This window comes from Brienomyrus brachyistius, chromosome 8 (genome assembly GCF_023856365.1).
Source record: "Brienomyrus brachyistius isolate T26 chromosome 8, BBRACH_0.4, whole genome shotgun sequence".
In the NCBI taxonomy this organism is placed as follows: domain Eukaryota; kingdom Metazoa; phylum Chordata; class Actinopteri; order Osteoglossiformes; family Mormyridae; genus Brienomyrus; species Brienomyrus brachyistius.
The window spans coordinates 1,822,946-1,848,715 of record NC_064540.1 but is presented as its reverse complement, the minus strand read 5'-3'; the positions used below and the strand labels follow the sequence as shown (position 1 = coordinate 1,848,715).

General features: G+C 48.0%; 1 protein-coding gene across 1 annotated transcript in view; it reads right to left on the bottom strand.

Annotated features, from left to right (window-relative positions):
* Nucleotides 1–3,662: 3,662 nt before the first annotated feature.
* Nucleotides 3,663–25,770, bottom strand: part of ppp1r16b (protein phosphatase 1, regulatory subunit 16B) — a 34,611-nt gene continuing 12,503 nt past the window's right edge. Inside the window, exons 3-11 of the mRNA XM_049021818.1 lie at nt 15,405–15,475; nt 11,685–11,830; nt 11,176–11,279; nt 10,566–10,690; nt 8,902–9,027; nt 8,714–8,789; nt 7,770–7,899; nt 7,483–7,621; nt 3,663–6,477 (exon numbers count right to left, since the gene is read on the bottom strand). Coding sequence (XP_048877775.1) covers nt 6,046–6,477; nt 7,483–7,621; nt 7,770–7,899; nt 8,714–8,789; nt 8,902–9,027; nt 10,566–10,690; nt 11,176–11,279; nt 11,685–11,830; nt 15,405–15,475 — 1,349 coding nt within the window. The 3' untranslated portion in view covers nt 3,663–6,045. The remainder of the gene's footprint in view (nt 6,478–7,482; nt 7,622–7,769; nt 7,900–8,713; nt 8,790–8,901; nt 9,028–10,565; nt 10,691–11,175; nt 11,280–11,684; nt 11,831–15,404; nt 15,476–25,770) is intronic.

Below are 25,770 nucleotides of genomic sequence, written 5' to 3'. Positions count from 1 at the left end.
CATAGGAACCTCAGTCTGAACATTAGCTGGTAACCGTTGAACTATCTCAAGCTCCAGTTTTACGCTGGGGAAAAAATTTGGTTATCTTACATCTACAGTCCTCCCATGAGTGAACCATTCGATAAGGAAAACGACATTGCTGTTCATAATCATACAGAAAGGTCGTTTTCCGTTTTCCCTGAGTAGCATGTTTGAAACGTGAAGACTTTGTTTCATGCTCACGTTTGTTGGGCGGTAACATCACAGTATTGAATAATAATAAGTAACTTCCGAAGAAACTCACTTTAACCTCTTGTCCATACATGTCAATACTGGCTGACATGCTCATTTTAACAGTCGCAACAAATAGCAGGATTATCAACATATAGGCCTATTGCTAAAACGAATAACACTGTTGAACTATATAAAAATACCAATGTTAAGTCATGTAACTCATTTACACACCAGATATCATAGGATATAAATAACAACATTGTCACGGAAGTGTGCAGCAAATTCTAAAGCAGGGTTTCCCAAAGTGGGATAAATGTGAAAAATCAACCCACAGCCATGAACCTACAGAAGGGAATCCCCCTCCAGCCAGTCTTGGAAATCTACCGAGGCAGCCCCCCGCAAAATGGGGGCCGCACCACTGTTATTTTGTGAATCTTGGGCTGAAAAGTTTGGGGAACCCACGTGGTAAAGTACAGTTTCTTGTAGACCAGGAAAAAAAAGAAACAAGAGTTCAAACCGCGATGTGGGGAACCGTCAGCTAAATAAAACTGAAAATGGTAGGGCTACCATGTGAAAGACGAAACATATCCCACTGCAAACAGCGCCAGTACTAGTTTCCTCATGAAACTACACGGAGATGAAAACATAGCAGGTTAAACGCAGAATGGATGCCTGCTTTGACACATTGAAAGCATGGTCGATGACGTCAGGAGCCAGATATACGCTTCAAATTAAAAGTCATGGGCAGTTCGTCCTCCATTTATCTCTTCGCTTGTTATTTATTAATTTGTTTGTTGCGCTCCACACTGGATACACTTGTCTGAAGAACAGCCTTCCGTATAGGCTGCTCAGGTAGGGCTATAGGACAAAATCGCTAAGGGCGATTTCGATTTTAAAACGACGGTGAAATATTTATCGGTTTGCTAGGGCAAAAGGACGAATTTATAACTGCACTCTAACTGCCGTGGGTTAATGCGTGCTTATATAGTTCCATTATGGAAATTGGGTCTGTAAAACTTTTAGACTGGTGCGGCGTTTAATGGGGATAGAATCCATCCATCCATCCGTTTTCTACACCCATTTTCCTATAAGGAGAATATGTAACAGAAATGCAGATGTGCTAGCAAGATTGCAGACAACTCTTTTAAAAACTGGAGTCGGTTAATTTTGTATTTTTATGACAGATCAGGAAATCAGCATGTCACGGCTATATTATTACTGAGTGAAGTCATAAAAATTACATTAATGGAAAACTAGTCACTGACATGGCATCGCATTGTCTTATCGTGCTTAAGTATGCAGCGCAAACTTTCATAAGCAAATATCTGTCAGTATGTCTGAGCAGGTTCTCCCCATGTCGTCGTGGGGTTTCCTCCGGGTACTCCGGTTTCCCCCCACAGTCCAAAAACATGCTGAGGCTAATTGGACTTGCTAAATTGCCCGTAGGTGTGCATGCGTGAGTGACTGGTGTGTGAGTGTGCCCTGCGATGGGCTGGCCCCCCATCCTGGGTTGTTCCCTGCCTCGTGCCCATTGCCTCCGGGATAGGCTCCGGACCCCCCGCGACGCAGTAGGATAAGCGGTTTGGAAAATGGATGGATGGATGGATGTCTGAGCAGTGAGTCAGTTCGTAGTTGTTATTCACAATCTGAATTTTACATTCTGCATGACATAAACCACAATGCTACTTGTCATATGTTGTGCTGGCTCACTGAGGTGGTGGCTGCTTTTGCAAAGGGTAATTCCACTGAATTTCTTTCATTTATGTTTCATTTTCACACGTTGTGTGCCATAATACCAAAAGTCTTGCGCCCGTGTCTCTGGGTGGTATTTTAGCACTAAGCCATCTGCATGTGGCGATAACATCTGGTCAGTCAAGAAATCTTCGCACCTCTGCCTTTGTCATGATGCCCTTTCGAGTGTCGGTTCCCCGTAATTCTACTGGAATTAACTGTTTGCGGTGTTTTTGGTTCAGACAGACTTTCCGTTGATGAAGTTTCGAAAAGATAGGAACGGAAATCTATCAAAACTTCAGCTGCAGGTGGCAGAACTGTACTGCAACGTCGCTTCTAAATGGTGTGTTTACAGGGGTTTTCCTAACTAGCAAAGGACGAATGAGGCCTACCTTTTCAACGGGCCAAGACGATTAATGAGCGATGTTTCTGCCAGCTGGCCAGGCCTGAATGCTGGATCGAACACACAAAAGAAGGCTGGACCAGGGGATATGAGGTTCGGCCGGTCTCCAGCCATGTGATTTATCCTCCATTGTGTGGCCTCGCCTCATGCGTGTGAGGGGCTCCCGCCATGATCGTCCACATTCTGATGCAGATAATAGCCTCATTCACGAGACCCACCCAGTGTTAGGCTTGGAACGCGGGAAGGTTCTTAGATACAGCAAACTTTGCTGCCCCATTACCAGCTAGTATTAAACACAAGCATCAAACCCCCTCATAAAACTATAAATCCTATTAATGAATGAGGTTGTTTTAATTTTTATTATTTGATTTCTGACACTGTTGGGCATATTTCCCCTTAGTAAATTAAACAGTAAGATTCGTGTAGTTTCACATTACAGGGAACTTCGACTCAGCTCTTAAGCTTAAAATGACCAAGGAGACACATTACAGTGTCCAACATATATTTTTTTGAAATTCTGTGCAAGGGACATAAAATTGCATATACACACAAAAATGTGTTCCTAATATTTCCAAAATCTTAATAATTTGTCATTCCAAGTGAGTATAACAGCCTCAAACTGAGGTTTTGGCAGACCCGTGCTTACAGTCATGTTCCTGCCGGATTCCGGCAGTCCCCCCCCCCCCAATTTCTGCTTCCTCCTTTCGTTCCCGCTGACCTTCAGGGGCCCTCTGATTGATACTAGAACAACGCAGCCTTTCTCCCCCCCAGAATTTGCCCCCTGGGACCCCACGTCCGCAGAGCGTGTGTTTTTCTGAGGGCGGAGAATAGAGCTGGATAACCTCTTTCAAGAGCATGTCTCTCAGAGCCACTCGACAATGGGGAGGGACTCTGCTGCCTCTGCTGAGAGAGAAAAGGCAAATGGAGTCGTTTTCTGAAAGGGCCATGAGCCAGTTTTCTATGGGGGTAAAAATAATTAAGGTCTATTAAATGCTTGATGTCCTTGTGCTATTTATACTTTTTTACTGCATAGAACATTTTAGTCACCCAATATTCAAATTAAACCGAAATCATAACCCCATCCATCTTCTGTCCTCTTAACCTCTTAACTTTCCAACCAAACTCCTAGAGATAATAGAGATCAGTGTGGCACACAGCTCAGCAGGCTTTCTAACCCCAAAGACAAGGTGTTCACACAAATTTGCTTTTCACTTACATCCCTAAAAGATCTTTTTTTTTTTTTTTTACTTAATGTCTAAATATAGAAGCTGGTGCCAACTCTCCTACAAGCTAATGAACAAAACATACTACATAATTGAGCAAAATATACAATTTATTCAAAATAGGTTAATACAACCAGTATCTTTCAGTATTTTCTGATAATTACAAAATCAGTAGTTCTTTTTAAATTATTTTTTTAAGAATACAAGCCGTAATACACAATGAGAAAACATATTCATTTTCAGTAGTCAGGAATTCGTCCGTCGATACTGAATCCTTCAATAAACGTAAACAGGCCAAGGTTACAGTGGGAGAATTGACTCAAGGCGGTGATGCCCCGAAACCATGTAACAGTTTCCCCTAATTCTAATAAGACTGGACTTCTAACCTTTGTTTCCATGGGTCACAATCAGGGTACACGATACATGGTGCTACTACGAGTCAGAGGAGCCCAGAAGCTCTGGGCTGTATTCACTCTTCCTTTGATAGAACTTTAGACCATAATTACGAAATACATACACGGTACTGTAACCATGGGAACCAGTGCAATCTTATCCACTGAAAAAAAGCCCATTATCATCTACACAGTATCTCTATATTTAATTCTAATACTTTGACAGTTGTGCACGTGACCAAAGGGGGGGAAAAAAAAAAGTTAGAGCAAGACATCGTCGTCTCCATCATGATATCAACAACATTAAGTACAGAATCTCATTTGAGGACGACGAGAGGACACAGGTATACAGACGTACTCGGCTTTGACACGCGATAGAGTGGGGATGTGCAAAGTGCAAAAAGACATGGGACAGAACTGGACGCCTCCTGCCAGTGTCAAAGGCGGGCTCTTCCCCCAGCACATACTCTTGCCCACAGGAAGACTGGCAATCGTGCCTGTAGTTCACATTTGGCAGCCTGGGGGTGGGAGGCTGCACTGGGACTATGGGGACATGGGTGCACGGGTCTGAGATTGTTAACGCAGAACACGAAGGGATAAGACTGTCCATTAAAAGGATCCTCTTTCAAACGTAGATTTAAAGAAAAAATGGATATGCTGGGGGGGGGGGGGCACATAGTGGATTGTCTATTATTTCGGCAAAAGCTTTCTGAGCTTCCCACAGCTGGGTGCATTTAACTATAGAACCATGCCCAAGAATATTCTAGAATGTCACTTTAAATGCAAAGGAGGTGAGTTACAGAGACGATTATCTGTCACCTTTAGCTACACCTCCAGCTCTGTGAAAGAGAGTGGAATTGTAGAGCGACTAGCATGGGTGGGATGGAGAATTTATCTGCCATCTACATGACAAAGCGTGACTCAGAGGTGCAAGGCGTCCAAGCCACAGCTCATCTCACCTGGGGAAACGCATTAGCGTCGTGTTACGAACACAATCACGGTCACCCAAGGTCTCTGCTTCTTCCGTGACAGTCTCATACTTCCTCTAGAAACAGACCAGGCAATTTGCTTGACAGATAAGAACAAACAATAAATAACAAACTGGCTTTGGACCCTTTTCCAGTTACACTGGACAGTAGCCTCTGTACATAACACAAGTTCATAAATAACACTATACAAACACAACAGTTTTTTTCCTTCTTTTTCTGCAGTAATAAAAGGTGCTACCTGATATTCTGTAATATAGGACGCTGAAATAAACCTGATGTTTTCTTACTACTACAATACAATCCACTCCACTCCCCGAATAACCTGTAGTCGTTTTAAACCTGGCGTCACACGTAAAAAAAAAAAAAAAAAAAATAGCCACCGTGAAATGTGTAAAAAGTCCAGCCGTGTAACAGAACTCGCTCACGCGACGATTCAGTGCTTCGCAATTTCGTTTATTTACACAATCTCCTCGGCAAAAAAAAAAAAAAAAAACTCGCATGCCGTGAGACTAAAGCTGCTTAAAGCTCCTTCCCCAGACACAGAGCACGTACTTCCACAAGAGCAAATATCTCCTAAGAAAAATAAAGACAAAAAATAGAAAACTTCCATCCGCTTGCTTTGCCACAGGCCTTCGGCAGACACACGCACTCCGTAAACATAGTGTCCTAATCGTCCTGGCGTCTGTCACTGCGCCCTGCACGCCCTCCCTCCCTGCTTCTGTGTTTGTCTTAGATTTACCGTGCAAACAGGTCTGTTTGAAAACAGCATGGGTCGGCCTGGTACAAAAATAAAAGCCCGAGGGCTTGGGGCTGCCAGAAAAAAAGGACACGCCCTCTTCTCTAGGCTAGTTAGGGGCTCTGAAGCTCCTGTGGAGAGTACGTGGAACAATGGCCACCTGTAATTTACACTTCCTGCAACTGCTAGACCCCTCCCCCTCCCCACAGGAAACCAAACCCCACTCCCTCACGCGAATGGCTCTTTCCATTCATCCCGGCAGGGAGCGATTCTGCAGGGAGGGGCCTCCCCAAGCTGCAGACGGGCAGGTCGCCACGTCCCTGGCCTGTCCGCGGTGCCGCGCCCTCGGCCCCGCCCGTTACGAGATGCAGCAGCACCCATTGGCCTTGGGCTCCGGCTCCTGGATTGGCTGCTTGAATCTGAGCAGGGGTGGGTCTCCGCTGGTAGGTGTGAAGAAGACCGCGCTGCCATTGGGGGACGCCAGGGAAACGCGGGAATCCTCGGGGCCCGGCTTGGCCTCCAGGAGCCCCGCAGAGCCATTACCCAGGTAGCCATTCAGCAGCGGGTAACTTAGCAACTTGGCCGCGGCCCTTTGCCTCTTGAGCTCCGCAAGCGTCTGGCCGCGCTCCCTGGGCCAGGCCCCCTCGGGTGGCTGCGGAGGTGCCGGACTCTGAGGCTCTGCTGCCGACGGCTCGCCGTTGCAGGGCGGAGGGGATGGAGCCACCGTCGCCGTGGAGACGGAACCGTTGGGCTTCCCGCCGTCCTTTGGAGTCGTCTCCTCAGCTCTGACCTGGCAAAGGTCGAAGGTCACCGAGTTACAGAGACGCTTTGAGGTGGCGAGACCACACTGCTCATACATCATACATACTGCTTATACAGCACTGCTCTGAAAAACACCGGCCTCCCACAGGTCATAATTAGTCACTCAAAGGATATTAAGTATGAACATATAAGAACATAAGAACTATACAAACGAGAGGAGGCCATTCGGCCCATCAAGCTCGCTATCTTAATTACTATTATGAAGGTGTTGAGGTTTTACACCAAAATCTGAATACAGAACGACACGTATGTATATAATAAAAACGAAAGAAGTCGCGTTTAATACACAGTACTGCGCAAAAGTCTAATTTAAAGAAAAGGTTTAAAACTATAAATCTGGACAGTAAGGATATATTTGCTCAAAAACTGCATCGTAAGCAAACTGACAGTAACGCAATAAACATAAAATTCCTTCCGTTCTCCAAGTTACTGATATCTTGTCGGGCGGCTTGAGGAAACGTCGCTTCAGTTCCCAAACATCTCCTCAGGGGCAGCCCAGCCGCTCAACGTATTTGCTAAATTCCATTAACTTTAATTAGTTAAATCCCTCAATGCAGTACTGTTTAACCAAGCAAGGTATACCAGTAGTCAAAATAAATGGGTGTATTGGATGGTTGCTGCGAATCCTGGGGTTCAGCAGAGGTTTTGAAATGGCTAAGGTGACACACATTGACACGCATTGTTTTACACCCAACAAGATGATCATTAAAACATAATTTTCTCAGGGTATCTAAGAATAGTAAACATTTCAAATGACGCATATTGCATCTTCTAAAGCTAGCTTTGCTGCGAATGTACACACTCCCTTCTAGACCCTTCTGCAGTGTTTTAAGACTCACTATCCTTCTGTTTTCTGAAATCTGAGGTGGTGATTTTCCAGCCAAAGTACTTAAGGTCACACCTCTGGTGACTGTGTGGAATCCCCCAAAGACCTCGGTCCACCCCGGAGCTCCTGCGTGTGGAGTATACTCACCGGCTGACTGTTCTCCTGGTCCGATTCCCGCTCCCGTTCCTCCTCATCCCGCCCACCTCTCCAAACGATGGCTTCCGTCTCATATTCCTTGCGGTAAAGGTTATTCCTGTCCGAAAGGCTCGCCCTCCTTACAACCTTGCTGTCAAAACACAACACGCGCAGCTCTGATCCAGGCCGCCTCGCACGCAAACCCCACCAGCAACCCTGAACGGCACCGGAGGGCCTGGCGGTCTCTGAGCGTAGCGTTTTGTTTTTCCCCCGTGTGGCCAGCAGAGGGCACTGCTTACCCACGGCTTCCTGCGCTGGAGGTGCGGCGGCACAGCGAGGTCTTCTGCTTGAGCTCCGACTTCATGATGATGTCGTGCTTGTGTTTGAGGTCTAGCAGCATGGCACGGAACTCCTCATCCTCACACAAATCTGCAGAGTCAGGAACACAGAGGTCGCGGTGAGGCCGCCCACATGCTATGCACAACGGCCATGTTATAATTTGGACAAAAATACAACTAACGAGGCAGCTTCTCACTACAAAACGACCATAATTAGATGACTAAGGAAATGTAATACCTACTTCTTCATAGTGGCATTAACTATGGTACTGTAGCCCTGTGAAATACCATTTTAATCCCATTCTGCTTTGCATATAGATAAATCTTAACGATGCAGGACATCAAATAACTATACAAATGCTACCACATAACGATGGTCCCATCTTTATAAGAAGTTCATTTGATATTAATAGAACAAAAACGTCACTGAATAGTAGCCCTTAAGCAAGATCAGTATATCTTTCCGTGCAAGTAATTCATGACTGCTTGTGTATGTGTGTTGCTATTTTTTCGGTCCTCACAAGGGGAAACTCAATTTTATAAAAAATTTGCGACCAAAAAAAAACTAAAAATGTGAAAAGTCTGTATTTTGGTTAAATTACGTATGCTTAAGGTTAGGGCTGGGTGGGGGTTAAGGTTGTCATGTTGGGATTAGAATTTTCTCCCTAGAATAAAATAGTCCCCACAAGGATATAATTACAAACCTGTGTGTGTGAGAGAGGAAGACCTCTCTATACAGTATGGCTTACCCTATATGTGGACCTGTTACAATCACAGTGACCCATTTCCAAAACTTCATAAACACTGCATTTCCCTATAGGAGATGGATCCCACACCCTCTACATTCCCGTCTCTCAAGAGCATTTTGGGTCCTCGAGAAACTGACGTGGTCATGTGACACTTGCCTATTGGGGTCTCGTCAAAGTGGGTCTTGGCACCGAGGCTGGATCCGTGGGAGACCAGTAACTCCGCCATCTGCATCTGTGGGAGGAGCCAACAACAGATCCATGCAGTGCCGACTCGCGCGGATGCGCAGGTATGAACACGTGCGATCAGGTTCGCGCGCTGGCATGTCGGAGCATGCCTGCGTTACCTGTCCCCAGCAGGTGGCGGCGTGGAGCGGCTGCCAGCCATCACAGTCGCGCAGATCCATCTGGGCCCCCCCCTCCAGCAGCAGCTCTGCAGCCTGGATGTAGCCGTTGGCTGCTGCAATGTGGAGCTGGAATAGGATTGGGGGGGGGGGGGAGTGCAGGTGATGAGTATGGGAACTGAATTCACAGCAGGCCAGACTGTCTCAATCAAGGCCTTAACTTAATCATGATCCTGCCCCCGCTGAGTTACGAAAGCCAATTCTCACAGCGACAGCACCGGAGCTGCAGACACAGACCACCATGCTGAGATCATTCAAACTCCATAACCTTCAGAGTTTACTTTTGGGTGATGCCCGGGGTGGGGCGGGGAGGGGAGGGGCCTGCTCTTACCCATGCCGATACCCAACGGGGTCATCAGTCCGAAGAGCGCAGCTCCAGCCGTGCGGCATGGGTGCTTTTGGCGAGGCCGAACCGCGTTCAACTGGGCCGCCTGCGGAACACGACTGCTTGGGAGATTCCATGGTCCACACCTAAGGCCTGAGATTCCTGAGCTCCTGGACAGAACCGGCTGCCCCTCTAAGCCCCGACGTTCACCCGAGACACGTGGAAACTCCTCAATAAGCAGCTACGGACGTGTTACGCATAGACTGTCATCTGATACGCAGAGTGTCAACTGCGTCGTACAGTTGCTGCCAAGCCCTGGATTTATTACCAAATGACACGTCACACGCTAATGCTCCCTTAACTAGTGACACGACAGACAATACAGGATACAGGACCAGCCCTCCACCAAGGTGTGATCACATTAAGTGATCTAGAAACTAAGTGTAGTGGTGAACTGATATTTCGTTATGCTCGGATGAAAGAAGAGCCAGCAGTCGGCTGTAAATGCATAAATTGCCTGAAAATAGTGGAATTCTGTCAATTTCAATGCCGCCCTGCAGATCCGCCATGACACCCGTGGAGCTCAGGTCTAACAGCCCTGCAGTAAGAGCAGTAATCTCTCTGCCCCCAGTGCCCCCACCGGCTGTTAGCCAGAGCAAAGTGCTTGTTAAATCTTAAGTCTCTATTCATCCCCGTATGTTCGTTCTTTATACCGGGTGAAACCACAAAGCTAACAAAATTAGCTAAACAAAGCATCAGACATTATTCGGCGCAGAAGATTACCGGGTACAGCTATGGCTACCAGGCTAAAACCTGAATACGCGATGAGATGTTTTTAGGCACTTCGGCTTTTGTCGTCCTTAAGGCAAACTGAGCAGTAGGAGAATATTCTGCCACCCAACTGCGACAGCAGGAAGGGAGATTAGGCACACAGACGTTTGGTGGCATGGATAAGAAAGGAAGGAAATGGGCTGTTTATCTCCATGACTGCGCATTATGTGATCCCGGTTCATTATGCTTTTATTGCAGTGTTGAACAATAACAATAACAGCCGGTGTAAGCGCTCGCGGAAAGGCGAATCTCATATTTCACATCTTATTTTCTTTACTGTCGTACTGAACCTAAACACTGATCCAACAATTACAAAGCAAAATGTATGCAGAGGCCCCGGCGTGAATGTTTACACGGACATGAACTTAGCGATCGCCGCTGCCGCGTGTTAAGGCAGAGTTTCACGACCAGCACAGTCCTCTGATCCCAGGTCAGCTGAGGCGTTTCTCACCAGTGTGGCTCCCTGAGAGTCCTGCTGGTTGACATCCACGCCGTCCCGGAGCAGGTCCTGGATATCTCCAAGCATTCTCCTTTCCACGGATGCCCGAGTCTCATTGATCATCTCCTGCGTGATCCCTGTCCATCGGGGGTGGGGGTGGTGGTGGGGGGGGGGGGGGGGGGGGGAGGTGACAGATATGGCAACCGATTGATCACCTGAGACCTGCGAGGCCAGGAAGGTTTTGAACAGAAGGACAGGGAGACGACTGATCTGCTGATGGAAGAGTGGGGCTATTTGCAGGAGCTTCAGGTACAACATGCAGTAAAATGCAGCAGGGGGACGTCCTCACGGGCAGAAGAGCAAGGCCCGTGGGCCCCCGGAAATCCCCCGCCCCTCAATCTGCTGTGACGTTTCCCATATACAACAGGGTTTTTGCAGCTTTTCAGAATGTTAACGGGATCACAGGGCATTATTTCTGTTCACAGGAGCAATACAGGCAAAAATACTGAGCCCACTTAGTCAGTCATCCACACAATTATTACTTAATGTTCCTTTCCTCTCATTATTTTCTGTATATGGAAGCCTGTAATGCTCCACCCTGGCAACCCGCCAGCCCACTCACCACGGTTAGCCATGGCCGTCTCTATGATGTCCAGGGTGGGGTCGTCTTCGCAGAGATCGTAGGGCATGTTGCCATCAGAGTTCACGGCCAGCAGGTCTGCCCCGCTACATGAAGCGAGATGTTTACAGGAGCGTAAGAACACAGGAGGAAACAGCCAAGGATCTCGTGAATAGACCAGGTCTGCTCAATGAAAATGAAAGGAATGACTGAAAGGAGATGTGAACGTTTCATCACAAACAGCCAGACGGCAACCAACATCTCCCCTCCGAAAACAGGCACTAAGGATTCCGATTCATCACCACGTGTTAATGTCACTGGGGGTTTTCTCACGTATGTTATATTGGTTTGCAGATGCTTGGACCCAAAAGGCAGTGGAATGATTTAAATGAGGTATTTGACCACAGCCTGGTGTCCCTAAGCCTTAAAACTCCAAGATATCCATGGTCTTAACACCTCAGAACACAGGCATGCTGTGAGTAGCGAGCAGATGCGGCTTGTAACGGACTCACTGTTGGATGAGAATCTTGACCAGGCCGGCGTGGCCGCAGGTGGCTGCAGCGTGCAAGGGCGTCCATAGCTCATTGTCCTGCGCGTTGACGGATGCGCCGTGAGCTAGAAGGATCTTCACCATGTCTTCGTAGTTGTCGATACAGCACTGGAAGGGGTGGGCGGGAGGGGGGTTGGCAGATTAATAAACAGGAACCACCTGGTTACTAATTGGTTACAGCCAGCTATAACTTAGGGAATGCAAATCACCTATTCTCAGCACAACACACAGGCAGGAGGCCAGCATGATCTGAAGGAGGGGGTGCCCGCCCCCCCACCGCCGACACAGGAAGTGCACCCCCCCGACAAGGCCGTTAGGCGCCCACCCCCGGACCCAAAAGACAGAGAAGCAGCGAGGCGAATGTCCTCCCTGCCAGCTTAGTGCCACTTGACGAACCTAATGTGTCATTTTAGTGGAGAAGCCGAAATGACAGGCAGAGTGAATCAGGCCACACCGTGAGGCCAAGTCTGAATAATGGGACACACTTTCACTCAGAGAGACTGCTGAAGGATTCTGGGAAAAGAAAAATAAACAACCTATAATTAATGGACTGAATATTACAGCATTAAACAAAAACAAAAAAAAAAAAAAAAAGAGGACATTTTTATTATTCAGTCACTCTGAAAATAATCGCATGACTACACTGGCATGTTAAATGGCACAGAATGGGGAAGAATGGGAGAGAGGAAGAGAGAGAGAGAGAGAGAGAGAGAGAAAGCAGGGTAGGCGAATGAAAAGGCCAGTAGAGACGTGTACATTAAGGGATTCTGGGACAGCGAGGAAAGGCAGGCCCAGCTTGTATGAGCACGCACACTGAGCTCGGCGAGGCCCCACTTCAGATGAATGTGGAGCGCGTGAAACAGAAACACTGTGTTTACTTTCAGCCCCCCCCCCCCCCCCCCCCCCGACCTTTCGCTTCAGCTCTGTGAGCCATTAGCAGGGTGAGATCTGCCCATCCGCGAGCGCGCGCGCGCGTGTGGATGGATGGCGAGCCTGCGATGTCATCCCAATCTCCCACACTTGCTGTATTCGCCAAGTCTGACCACAGCATGCATTCCGCCACTGATTTCCTACTAACTTCATTTACATTTCTGCATTGTATCCCCGCGTATCCTGAGGCGAACCCTGACCAAACGCTAGAGATTTCGACGGCAGGTGTGCGCCATGGCGCTGTAAAGAAAAATCGACATTTTCTAGGAAACGAGATTCTCAGGATGCATGCGACACACTGCTCCACTTTCATTTGCGTGGCACGTCTTCTCCAGGGGAGGTGGGACGATACCATCATGACGTGAACCGAAAGGCGAAAGCACGCATTTAGTAACGTTTCTGTTAAAACAAGACGACGTTACTAAAATAAATGCCACTTGAAAATGAGTATTGTATCAAGTCAAAACAAAGGCGGCATTCAAGTTAATCCTTGCAGCTCCGTAATGCAGTTAACTTCTGCGTATGCTTCACTACTATAAAAGGAAGCATGATTTCCAAGTCAACAAAAAAAATAAACATATTCGCTCTGAGGGCATCTTGTGCACTAATGCTGATAATGTTCCAGTGTTCGGTTAAAAGCTAAAACAGGAATCATTAATAAATTAATAAAACGTTGCTTAAATTAACCTTTGGTGACCCTTCAGCCAAATACAAATTCAACACAGAATTATTTAGCAGTTTATTAGTCCTGTAAAAGGGCAATATTGGAAAAAATAAATAAAAATAGGTCAAGTACGATCATCCACCCAAAAGGAACAAAGTCCCTAAGAAACATTTGAGAAAATGTGGAGAAAACAAGATGGTAGAAGGCAAGTGCTTCAGGGAAATCAAGCTAAATAACTGAAGCTGAAAGCAGCATGACGACGCATAAAGAGAGAAGCTGAGTTCTGCATTTTTAGCAGTGAGCGCTATTTAAAATAAGGTCATACAGTTGACGGTAAATACATCCTGCATTCTACTGATACGAATCTAACGCTTCACATCGAGACGGAATAAAATAACGACAGAATACCAGTCTGAAAGGAAGAATACCTTTACATGAAAAGGTACGTGCGACATACTTCCTGCCGTATTAGTTTATCAGAAGTAAACAGGACTAGCAAAAGGCGGGATTTGTGTAATCTTAAGGATCAAGAAAATGAAGAACGATATTAGATAAGCACCGGGAACGTCAGAGGAGCAGATTAAAAAGTGCAAGCCGTCGAGACTCAAACCAAAACCCCAAACCCCAAACCCCACCTCCCACACACATGCCATTAATCTATTTCCCTCCACTGTGATTACCCATTTGGAGGGGAAAAGAAACACAATGAAATAAAGTAGTAAATAATGGCAGCCTTTCATGGAGTCTTTGGCCAAGCATTCGGACACGCGGGACTGACGGAGAGGCCCATTACGCCTTCATGTGGGGGCAGACAAGCAGGCAATGTTGCGTCTTGGCTCGTGCGAGAGTAACAAACCCTGCAATGTTTTCACGCCGACTGAAAACAACGGTCGGGCCACAAAGTATTCCCTTCGTTAAAAATCACTCATTAAGTGCAATATAAGCAACGGGGGAGGGGCTAAGTTCACCTTTTTGGTTACTGGTTACTGTAGGGTGTGGAATTCACGATGCAGACGTCACAAGGGCAGATAGTGAGGCCATCGGTACGGTATATGTTTACCGTGGGGATGTCAAGCTGAGGAATCGAAGCGAAACTAATTTACGGCGCAAAAGCAGGTTTACGATAACCCTGATAAGGGGCTCGACTGGGGCACATACAGCAAAAGTATGTTTACCTTGGTCAAAATGTGCCTTAGGAAATGAAACGTTTAATACAGTGGAAGGCTTTACCACTGACGTGCACTGAAGAGCAGAAGGGTAAGTACCTCGCTCAGGGGGAACGTTCCAGAACTCAACATTCCGCCCAGATGGGGCTTTTTCAAAAAAGCTCCTGTACATCTTACACACATAATGATTTACAGACGCCGTAAGCTACTAAGGATGACCGACTGTGTCGACCATAACGCAGTACAAAGCTAATCCTCAGTGATGATGAAAAGACAGGGTTCTTCATTGATAGAAATTCATTTTAAAAAGGACACCGACCTGATGATAACAATCACGGGAGATAAAAATCGGATGGAGCACACGCTCGTCTGCCCCTAGCCTGCCTGTTTTAACACGTCACCTTGCTAAACGGGCCCATTCCGGGGACCTCTGCATGTCGCAGTAAATGCGGTGAAGTCAAACACACAATGGCAGCACCTGAATGGCTCATCACATGCACGACACTGACAACAATCAAGCTACCCATCAAATGGGGGGGGGGGGGGGGGAAGGCACCCACATGAAGATACACCTCGATAGGGGGGTGGGGGAGGAAGATCGTGCCAGCTTGAAATGCGACAGGAAGCGAAAGATGGCCCCTCGACTGCAAGCACCCGGCCTCTAGCCTGACACAGCACATGCTTTCCCTGAATTTTTGGCGAACAGTCATATCAAAACCAAGGTCCAAGCAGTAAAGGAAGGTGACTAACGGTGGTTCTGAGGTCCCTTAACTGTCTGATGACTTCGCCTCTAAGCTCAGTAAACCGCAGACTAATAGTCTTGCCGGAAACGTTCATGGTGATGCGCGTGTGCCAGATGATCCGGAAGGCGTGGGTCAGCAGATCAAGCGGGCCCAGGGCGGCGGGGGGGGGTTCTTCCTACCTGGTGCAGGGCGGTGAGTCCATCCTCGTTGCAGAGGTCCGGGCTGACGCTGTCCTTCAGCAGGCATCGGACTGGAAGACGGAAGGAAACACTGAGCTTCGGCCACAGAGACGCCTTCAGACGTCATTATTCTGGAGTCGACATTGACATTTATGTAGTAGAAGCGTCTGTCCTAAACGACAGAAAGCCAAGGGAGATGCATGACCTCCTCTGCCCCATCGGTCTGCATTAAGGGCGTCATTAGCGTACATGGGCTTCCGTCTACACGCATGTCCTTCGAAACCCCCCAAGATGCCTGCACTTCTTTCCCAGGACCACCTCAGAGCCGAACTCTAAGACCCGAAGGAGGATACATCGCACTAGCAGTACAACAATAATATTTCTTGTGCAGTGTGCAAGAACCTGTGATCATTTTGTTGTAGTTGCATTGCCTCGTTATTGTCTTTTATAGTTTTACTATCTAAAAATGTGTGTGATTCAAGTATAATTTACCCTTTTGTATATCTTTATGTCTTTTATATATTATTTACTTCATATTCGTATTGCATCAGCTTCAGAATTCACCAACACAATCTTGTCGCGTGTAATTTAATGACAGCAAATCCTTCGGTCTCGGCTCTCCCCGTAGTCTCCACCTTTTCCTAAAATGGACGCCCTTCCCTACACGCTGCCCTCCGCTGTTGCCTGCTCGCTTCCCTCGGCTTGCCGCTTCCCCAGCCGTATTAAACGTAAATTCAACACATATCTGTCATTTCTGGGAAAACTGCTCTCACTGTGCCAAATGTGAAGAATTAGACCCCGAGCGTGTGGGAGGGAATTTATAAATTATCATCACCCACTGGCAGCATAAGCCCCTCATCAAGGAGGGCTGCACGAGTAGCGAACACAGTGTAAATATGGCGGGTAGCTTTTCCCTGCCTCCTGCCTCCTGCCTCCTGCCGTGCTTTTCCGTTGCTCGGTTCCTCGGAGAAGCTCTGTATCCTAGACCTGGAGATTTGGGATGGTCATCGGCAAATTCCACATGGCCGTCCCTGTGAAGTAGCCGCCCACATTCCCCACAAAACCCCCCCCCACCACCACCACCACCACAGCCACCCCACTTTCATCTCTGCCCACACTAACCCCTCCATGATCCTTTATGTCAACATACATCCCCCCTAGAGGTATTTTTTTTGCCATCGTCAGCAACCCCCTGACCGCCCCCCAAATAATTAACGTCACACACTATATCGCTGTTAAAAGACATACACAGAACAGAGACTGATAATAAGCCATTGCGGGGGCTTAATGAACCCCCTCCCAGATAATCTGGGAGATGGCCCCAACCCTCCAGGGATGGATATCCTCTGAGTATTTAAGCACACTGCAACTCAGCCAACAGATGGTACAGACACACCCCCTGAAATTACAAACAGCCAATCAGGGCCCACATCAGAGGAGACCACTTCAGTTACTGGCTATTTATATAGTCAGCTGCTGGGACATGATGTTTGTTTTATTAAGACCTTGAATGTTATTAAGCTGTAACCTGGTTTGAAGATGCGTATTGACATTATGTACATCAGAGAACATCTGGATGGGTTCTTAAATCCCTTAAAATATCTCGCATTAAATTCCCAAGTAACGATCGAGTCATTTCACATCATAGCAGCGGTGTAGGTTAACAGTAGCAAGATACAAAATTTTGTGCTTTCCAGGTTAATTCACCGATTTGCATGTGCAATTGTGCAACTGAATCGCTGATCACGGCAGTCACCCCCGGGAAACGGGTCCACCCTCCTGCAGGGCAGAGAAAGGGAGGAGATGACGATGTACTAAACACCAATTCATTTCAAATGCTGGGGATACACATGCCATGTGAACACACAACAGCCTGATGCCGTAAACCTCCTGAAGAGTATGCTGCGTTGCTGGAACCAACCAGTTGAGCATAAAGAGTTACAGTCACAGAGGACTCAACTGGTTGGCTGAAACAAAACCTTGGTCTGGATTTATACCTTCTGGACCTGAACTGCCTGTAACGGATTACTTTTGCGAGTAACTTCCCAAACACTGGTATGGGTTATTCCAGCTGCCCAGGGACACTTAATGTCATCTGTCAGTTTATCAGCCGCCCACAGGCTGCCTGAGCCACACGACTAGATGGGAAGGCTGGAGGGTAGGAAAAGGGAGGAGTAAATACATAACAATGATACATAAGTCACTAATGCATGCTAAGGAAAGGAGGCCTCCAGTACTCCAGGGTAGGCGGGCTTATCTAGCACTGTCAATTACCTGAGGTAGCCAATAGGATGCTGCGCAATAACTGACAGAGATGAAATCACTCTTTTTGGATTTTCTGTATGAATTAAAAGTAAATTGGAAGTTTGTTGCACAACAGTCCTGAATGTTAGTAATGTTGCACTTTCTTCCTTTGTTCGGAAGGTGTTCTTCTGCTCTTGCTCTACGCTGCTTATTCTAGTAACTGCATTCTTAGAGGTTCAACCTAGTTCCTTGACAGCACATTCAGCACCAGTCAAAAGTTTGAACACACCAGGCCGCCTACAAAGGAGAGGGATAGTGCCGCGTTACATGACCTGGCCACCTGACCTAAACACAGTAGAGATAGTTCTGAAGGTGTTCAACCAGAGAATGAAGGAAAGCGGCAAGATAGTGCTTAGCCCAGGTATGGGAGCTCCTTCAGGACAGCTGGAAAAGCATCTCAGGAGGCCACCTCATGGAACTGGTGTAGAGGAGAAAGAAGCCAGGCCCTGGAGCAATGGGAGTTAGGGGCCTTGCTCAGGGGCCCAATGGTGGGATCACTCGGCTGATTATGGGATTTGAACCAGCAAACGTCTGAGTCCCAACCCACAGAGCTGCCCCATCTACCAAAGATTATTTCTTGTTTAATGGGTTTTTTGGTCAGTGAATAATTGCATGTTTATTTTTTTTATATATATATAGTTTTGATGTCTTTAGAATTATTTTGAAATGTAAAATAGTAGAAATAAACATTTTGACTAGCACGTTTGCGACGTGCCTCACTTGTATTCCGCTTTGAACAGAGGCGTCTGCTAAATAAAAATGAATGTAAATATACAAAGATCCATGGATGTAAAAAGGGCCAAAGCAGCCCCCTCAAGGACTGGAACAAATTTACAAGTGTGCAGCATCAAAACCAGAAAGAATGAGTATACATGACGTAGGCTGATTTTGTGAGGGCGATCGAAGGAAGGAGGCGGAGCCTAAATAAGGCCCACGCCCACCAGGCGTTTTGCAGTTTTTTGAGGACAGGTCGGATCAGACTGGTAAAAACTCCCAGGCGGAACTGTGAAGATCTCAGATGACCACCCACATCGCCAGTCCTCGGCAAATCCCCCACAAAGATGGGCTCGCGACCACAAGGACATCCTCTTCCCTTGCAAACTCTTTCCAGGAGTCTGAATAATTCATTCGAGTGACACACATCCAGTCCATTTACAGCTCGGCCTTACGGTCAGCACCGGGGCCACGTGGAGCGATTCGCTTCTTTACCATCGTGCCTGTCCGCTACCTTACCTGCCAATCAGCGCACACTGCCAATAGTCCACCTTATCAGTCCTCATTTCCTTTTAATGTGAAGGAATAAGCAAACAAAGCAGAGGCAGATTCAGAGGGCAGATTCGAAGAGGGACAGAGTGAGACAGAGATGATGCAATTGCCTTCAAAGCGATTCGTATCTGTGTCTGAGATGAGCCGCAGGTCCCAGGAGAGCTCCCCGCGATGATTACAGCGGTTATTATTATCATAGCCATTATAGATCGAGCATCATTACTGTTATAATCTGATCTCCAGCAAGTCTTTGTTGGGGGGGGGGGGGGGGGTGTACGAAAAAGGAACAATTTGTTGAAATGGTTTTCTGAGGCAATTACATTGGGTGGGTTAGGGGGGCGTCTGGCTGGAGGTTTCACCAGATAACCGAGACGTCAATCAGTAAAGGAGGGGAAAAAAAACAACAGCGGAGAGGCCCCACCCTGCCGGACTCTAATTTCTGAGGGGAGGGGGGAAGCATTTCTGGTTTTCAGATGACCAGAAGCCGATAACACCGAAAGTGCAGCTACGGCTGTCAGGGCGCAGGATGGCAGGGCAGCGACTCGAGGCGGCCATGAGCGCAAACACTCGCAATCGTCCCCCTTTCAAAATGACGTCTTTTTCTGGGAGGGGGAGGAGGAGCGAGAATGAGGGCTAGATAATCAGCAGCACGGAAAGCTATAGCGCTGGCACCCGATGGTGCGCATTACGCAGCAGGAACGGGCACACTGCAAAAAGCAGAACTGCATAATTACACACAAAGTTCCAGTGGAAACACTGGATCCTAAAATTAGACTGCATAGGCGTTTTTAAAATGCCTTTTGTATTTATACACAATGCCCCTGAGCCATGCCTGAAATAAGCTGCAACGCGGGCTGGCTTTTGCTGGAGATGCTGGTTTTAGTAGGACAGTAAAAGCAAGACAAGCCTTATAATTAGCCATGTCCCACTAGTATCTGCAGCGACAGAACAAGTGCACCACACACGGATTTGCAATCCCAGAAACCCGCAATTTGTAATGTCGTAATTTATCTCACATTGAGATAATTACTCTTTCAGATGGGGGAAAAAAAAAAATTCACAAATTCTCCATTAGAAGCACCGAACTGCCCTTTTAAAAATGTAACCAACCTTTCCATTCAATGCAACGCTAGCGAGAGAATAGGACTCTTCATTCCTTTGTTGTCGGAAGTGACTCTCGGGCCTCACGCTGCTTGAGGCAGGGTTCACGCGCGTCTGGCAGGAGACACAGAGATCAGAAGGTCCCAGTTTCAAAGGAGCGCGTGTCACTGTCAAAAATCCTTGGCCTAGTTTCTGGGGAATGTGATTAGATATTAATTCCTGAAGCATGACGGACTGGTGTCATAGCGCCACCTTCCGAAGGGAAGCCGGTCAAGGGGACGGGGTTCAGGGCGGTATTCCATGTGCATTCCCCGAAGAATCCTCCAAGTCCCCGTTCACTGTAAACTTCCTTATTTGTCCGCTCCAGGATGGATCCGACTCCGACTGAGTGCTGGAATGACATCCACCACATCCACATCATCCCATCTCTTACTGCCTGAGATCCCCGACAGCCCAGAGCATGATAAGTAATGGTTGGATAAACCGTTGAATCGATATTCCAGGGTTGGGCCAGGACCACGATCAACCTGGAATCCCTGCCAAGAAGGGCAGGACCCCAAGCGGGGTGCATCGATTATCCTTACATGGCACTACATCTCCCACAATCCTCCACCACACAGCTCCACCTAACATCCCACCTCCGTTCTCTCACTTAATCAAGCTTTATCTACAACCATCTGACCAATTACTATGTACATCTGAACTTATGAGTAGGATGTCCTGCTCGCACACCAGGTCTCAGATTCCTGGGAACACATCACCCCCAGAAACTCATCTGTCATCTCCGAGACCCAGAAGAATCTGCATGAGTTTGAATAAAGAGCTCCATGTAACGTGTGATCCCAGAGCACAAACCACATTGTCCTCACAGACTTGGCTCCTTCTTGCTTAGACTACAGCCTGTCTGGTTTTTCAAAGCGTACCATCATCTGACCTTCTCTCAGCTCATGCAGCTCATAGGAAGCGTTCCCCCTCTGGGGGGGGGGGGGACGACTTCAGCTTTTCCCACCCCCACCCCTAACCGCTCTAGCTCAACATAAAGTGCCGCAGGGAGATTTGCTTCGATTTTATGAAAACGCTGGAGATTGTAAAGGTGTCGTATTAAGACGCAGGATTTACACCACGGCTCCAACACAGCGTGATGCATCGCAATGAGCATCAACGAAAATTAAAAAAAAACATAAGACGCCGTTATAACAAACGAACAAGCCGCATTCATCAAAGACTGACTCGGCTACTTCGCATCTGAAGTTTACGGTTTCGTTTATGGCTACTATTAGTTTCACCGATACCTCAGCAATTCCATTCTGAAATACCGCCTACGGCGTCCCAAGCCAGGAAATATTAACCACGTTTAAAAGCGCCTTCATCTGGGGAAGACGAAAACAGATGTCAAACTTCTCAGCCAGGGGCTCCGTACCAAGAACCAAACCTCGTCAACGGAAAATAGCGATTATAAAAACGGTTATAGCCCAATAGCCCTGAGGACCATCATACAGTGAGAATAATTATCATTAATAATTAAATGGGACATTACTGTGACAGAGTCCTATGCCCTATCCTGACCTGGGACTCCCTGGAAGGTACAATAACATGGAATAGAACGTAAAACTGCAGTGAGGCCTCCAACCACAGGATGGCACCGTAGAGCATTAGGGACACATCACCAGCCTCCAGATAAGGCAACATGGGTGTAGTTTGTGGTCACAGCACTACCACTGATTTGATTTCTCTCATCTAGACCCATGAACAATGGCAACCTGAGCTTAAAAGTCATTCCCCAGCCCCCCAGGCAAGCCAGCAGCCCAAACGGCCAAACGTACACATGAATCGGCGCACATGGCCAGCTGGGGGCCTGGGGCTGATCCTCTCACTGGGGGGGGGGGGGGGGTGTCCATAAACAGCAGGGACACGCTGGTGCCAAACTGCAGGATATTCTCAGATATGCTGGCCAGAGAAGTGCACCAATTAGCCCCTCATTAATCAGCACAGATTAGCATAACTGTCAACAAACAGGCAATGGATTCAACCTGCCATAGGCTGCCATATGCAACAGAACACCTGAAAAAAAAAGAAAAAAAGGTGTGATTATTGCTACTAACATTATTACTGCTGCTGCAATACTGCCACTATTAAAACGCTCTTATCAATTACAATAACAGCAAAGCAATTATTACGATCACCATCCAACTGTCCACATCTGGGTGATAATTCCATCTCAAATAACACCTTAAACGCTTGTGTTCATGCACCATAGATACAAGGCAGATACCGCTTTGGAATTCTGTTTATAAAATGCAAGAATGTACGTCTGTAGCTCGGACAATGGAAGCAGAAGCAGAAGAACGTTAATATCCCTCTTCAGCTTCATTTCCCCGCTACTTCGGCTTTCTGGCTGATTATCATGAGATTATCTGGGTGGAGGGGGAGTAGAAAACGGGAAGAGTGATAACAAAGGTGAGGGCCAGCTGGCTGGTGTTGGTGTCGAGGACGTGAACCCCCCCGCGAACGCCGAGGATTTCCCTCCGAGTTTCTGTCGGCAACACGCGGCAGCGAGTTCCACCGAACGGCGGCCGGCCGGCTTCCCCTGCATAGCCAGGCTAGCGGGGGTGTCTGCGCTTCTCAGTGCCGGAGGTCACAGCGGTACTGAGGGTCACAGCAGTACTGAGGGTCACAGCAGTACTGGGACATTGGCTCTCATACACACCATATTGAGACCATTCTAGCAGGTGCTTTCAAAAGTAGATCATTCTACAGTGACAGGAATATTAATAGATCATTCTAAAATAGGACGGCCATACACACACACACACACACACACACACACACACACACATGTCCTTTTTCCCCATTTAAATACCCAGAAGGCTTTGTGGCAGCTGATAGTTCTCTGACGCAACCCAAAATCTACCATGACCGTGTAGGACCAAGTGGCCTTGAATGGCCTAGACGATGCCCTGGGAAATGTCGCTGTGGAACATTCCGATTTCCGTGTTAAAATGTACAATTGGCAGGTGAGCTTCATTATGTCCGCCTGGATGTTCCCCTCCTCGGGGGCCCTGAGTGTCATCAGTTGCGGCCCAAATTCGATGATCTTCGTCAGCAAAACCCTTCCGCAACCTCCGCCTGATCTGGGAAGCTCCGAGGCATGGAGAGAGAACAGGAGCCCAAGGCCAGGCAGCTGCCTCTGCAGTGGGGACACGCTCAGGCGTTTCACCTCGCATGTGACTCGTGTCCTTGACAGTGTTCAATGCCCCCCACCCCCACATATAAACATCAGCACAGGCTGGTGTTTAATAAAACGTGTGTCGCCCAGGTGGGACACTGCGAAGCAGGACACCCGCCAAGGCAAAGCGGCAAACAGGAATGCTGGCTTTCTGAATGCCAAAGGCAATTAATGCAGACAGACGGTGACAGAGAGGCGGACAAACACAACAGACAATGGGAAAACAGACAGACGGACAGACAGACATACGGACAAACACACAGATGGGCGGACAGACAGGCAGGCAGGCGGAACGCAGGCAGGCGGAACGCAGGCAGGCAGACAGGCAGATGGACAGACAGGCAGATGGACAGACAGGCAGATGGACAGACAGGCAGGCAGGCAGATGGACAGACAGACAGGCAGGCAGGCGGAACAGACAGACAGGCAGGCAGGCGGAACAGACAGGCAGATGGACAGACAGGCAGGCAGGCGGAACAGACAGGCAGGCAGGCAGAACAGACAGACAGGCAGGCAGAACAGACAGACAGGCAGGCAGAACAGACAGGCAGATGGACAGACAGGCAGATGGACAGACAGGCAGGCAGGCGGAACAGACAGACAGGCAGGCAGAACAGACAGGCAGATGGACAGACAGGCAGGCAGGCGGAACAGACAGACAGGCAGGCAGGCGGAACAGACAGACAGGTGGAACAGACAGGCAGATGGACAGACAGGCAGATGGATGGAACAGACACGCAGACAGACAGGCAGATGGATGGAACAGACACGTAGACAGACAGGCATGTGGAACAGACACGCAGACAGACAGGCAGGCAGGCAGGTGGAACAGACAGACAGACAGGCAGGTGGGACAGACAGACAGACAGGCAGGTGGAACAGACAGACAGACAGGCAGGTCTAATTTCTAGGAAATGTGAAGCTCAGTGCAGGGTGTTTCAGGGCCTTTAAACCAGCTTAGTCATCTGGCCGAGAGCCATAGTGTCAGTTCTGGCTTCCCAGCAGAGTGTGAACAAAGCTGTGCTAAAGGAGAAAGGAGACCCTACTCAAGCTTGCTATGCGAACATCTTTACCAGGGAAGAAGGACACAAAACGACACGTTTCTCTGCTACCAGCGGCCAACATCACTCCTTACTACCTGAAATCATTTCCACTTTTTTATCATATTAGCTTCTCCCTTCGTTAGATGACATGCAGCTCCGGCTCCTCTGCTGTTTACACTTACATCCATCCATCCATCCATTCATAATCCAAACCGCTTATCCTACTGGGTCGCGGGGGGTCCGGAGCCTATCCCAGAAGCAATGGGCACGAGGCAGGGAACAACCCAGGATGGGGGGCCAGCCCATCGCAAGGACACTCACACACCATTCTGCTGTTTACACTTGCACCTGGGAATTTATCAGAAGCTCAGCATCGCTTCACTCATGTCTGTCATCCCCGTAACGGCCGTAATGCTTGCAGTGTGATATTTGCATCACTTGAACGTCACTTTGGACAAAAGCATCTGCTAAATAAAATAAATGTAAAATGTAAATATAAAAGGAGGGGGAGAGCTAGACTTTTTAAAATGCATGTTTTCCTGTGGGCAGATTGATTGCTTTAATGGACATAAACCACATTAACTTACAGGGGCTGGAAAATGTCCTGGAAGAAGAGGATCAGAAAAAAGAAGACGGATAATTCCCAGTGATCCCAGTGAGGGATCCGGACCGTGGCCGTAAGTGTTGGGTCCAGGGATCACAGTCAGGTGTGTGGGTTCATTTGGCCAAAGCCTTGGGCTGAGGAGGCCGACACACACACATAGGTCCCTTTGTTTTTGTTCCAGGGAACCGGGAACATTTCCTGCGTACTGGCACCTCTCATAATCAGAAGGTCGCTAGTTCCAGCCCAGCCTCGGCACATCTGTGGGTCCTTGAGCAAGGCCCTTAACCCCCCAACTCCCTAGGCCCCACCACAGGTGGCTGCCCTTCACAGTCAGCTTGTTCTCACCAGCAGAGAGCAAGTTGTGGGGGGGGGGGGGGGGGGGGGGTGGCGTAAAGAGAATTTCCCCACAGGGATCAATAAAGTATCTATAACAAGGTGAATATTGGGACCCGTTTGCTCACCCTTCAAGCACTGACCAAAGCTAGACAATGAAAAGCAGTCAGACTGACTTTAAAGAGGGAAATGAACCATCCGAGGACAAAATCACACTTCGGGTTACATTAGTCAAGATAATGCCCAGAAAGTCTAATGTTTCCTTTTAACCGCGACCAGCTAGTCTAACGCACCTTCGGAAGCCTCCCCCACCACTGCGTGCGTCTTTACTAGATTTCAACGTGAAATTCCGGCCTGCACTCACACACGCAGAAAGCGTTCGCTCCAAGCACAAGCAGCAAATCGACAGGCAGCGACTGTAAAGCTGTCTGTCTGTCAGCAAGAAGCGAGAGCACCAACACATAGTCACTGAGCGCAAAACCATTGGGG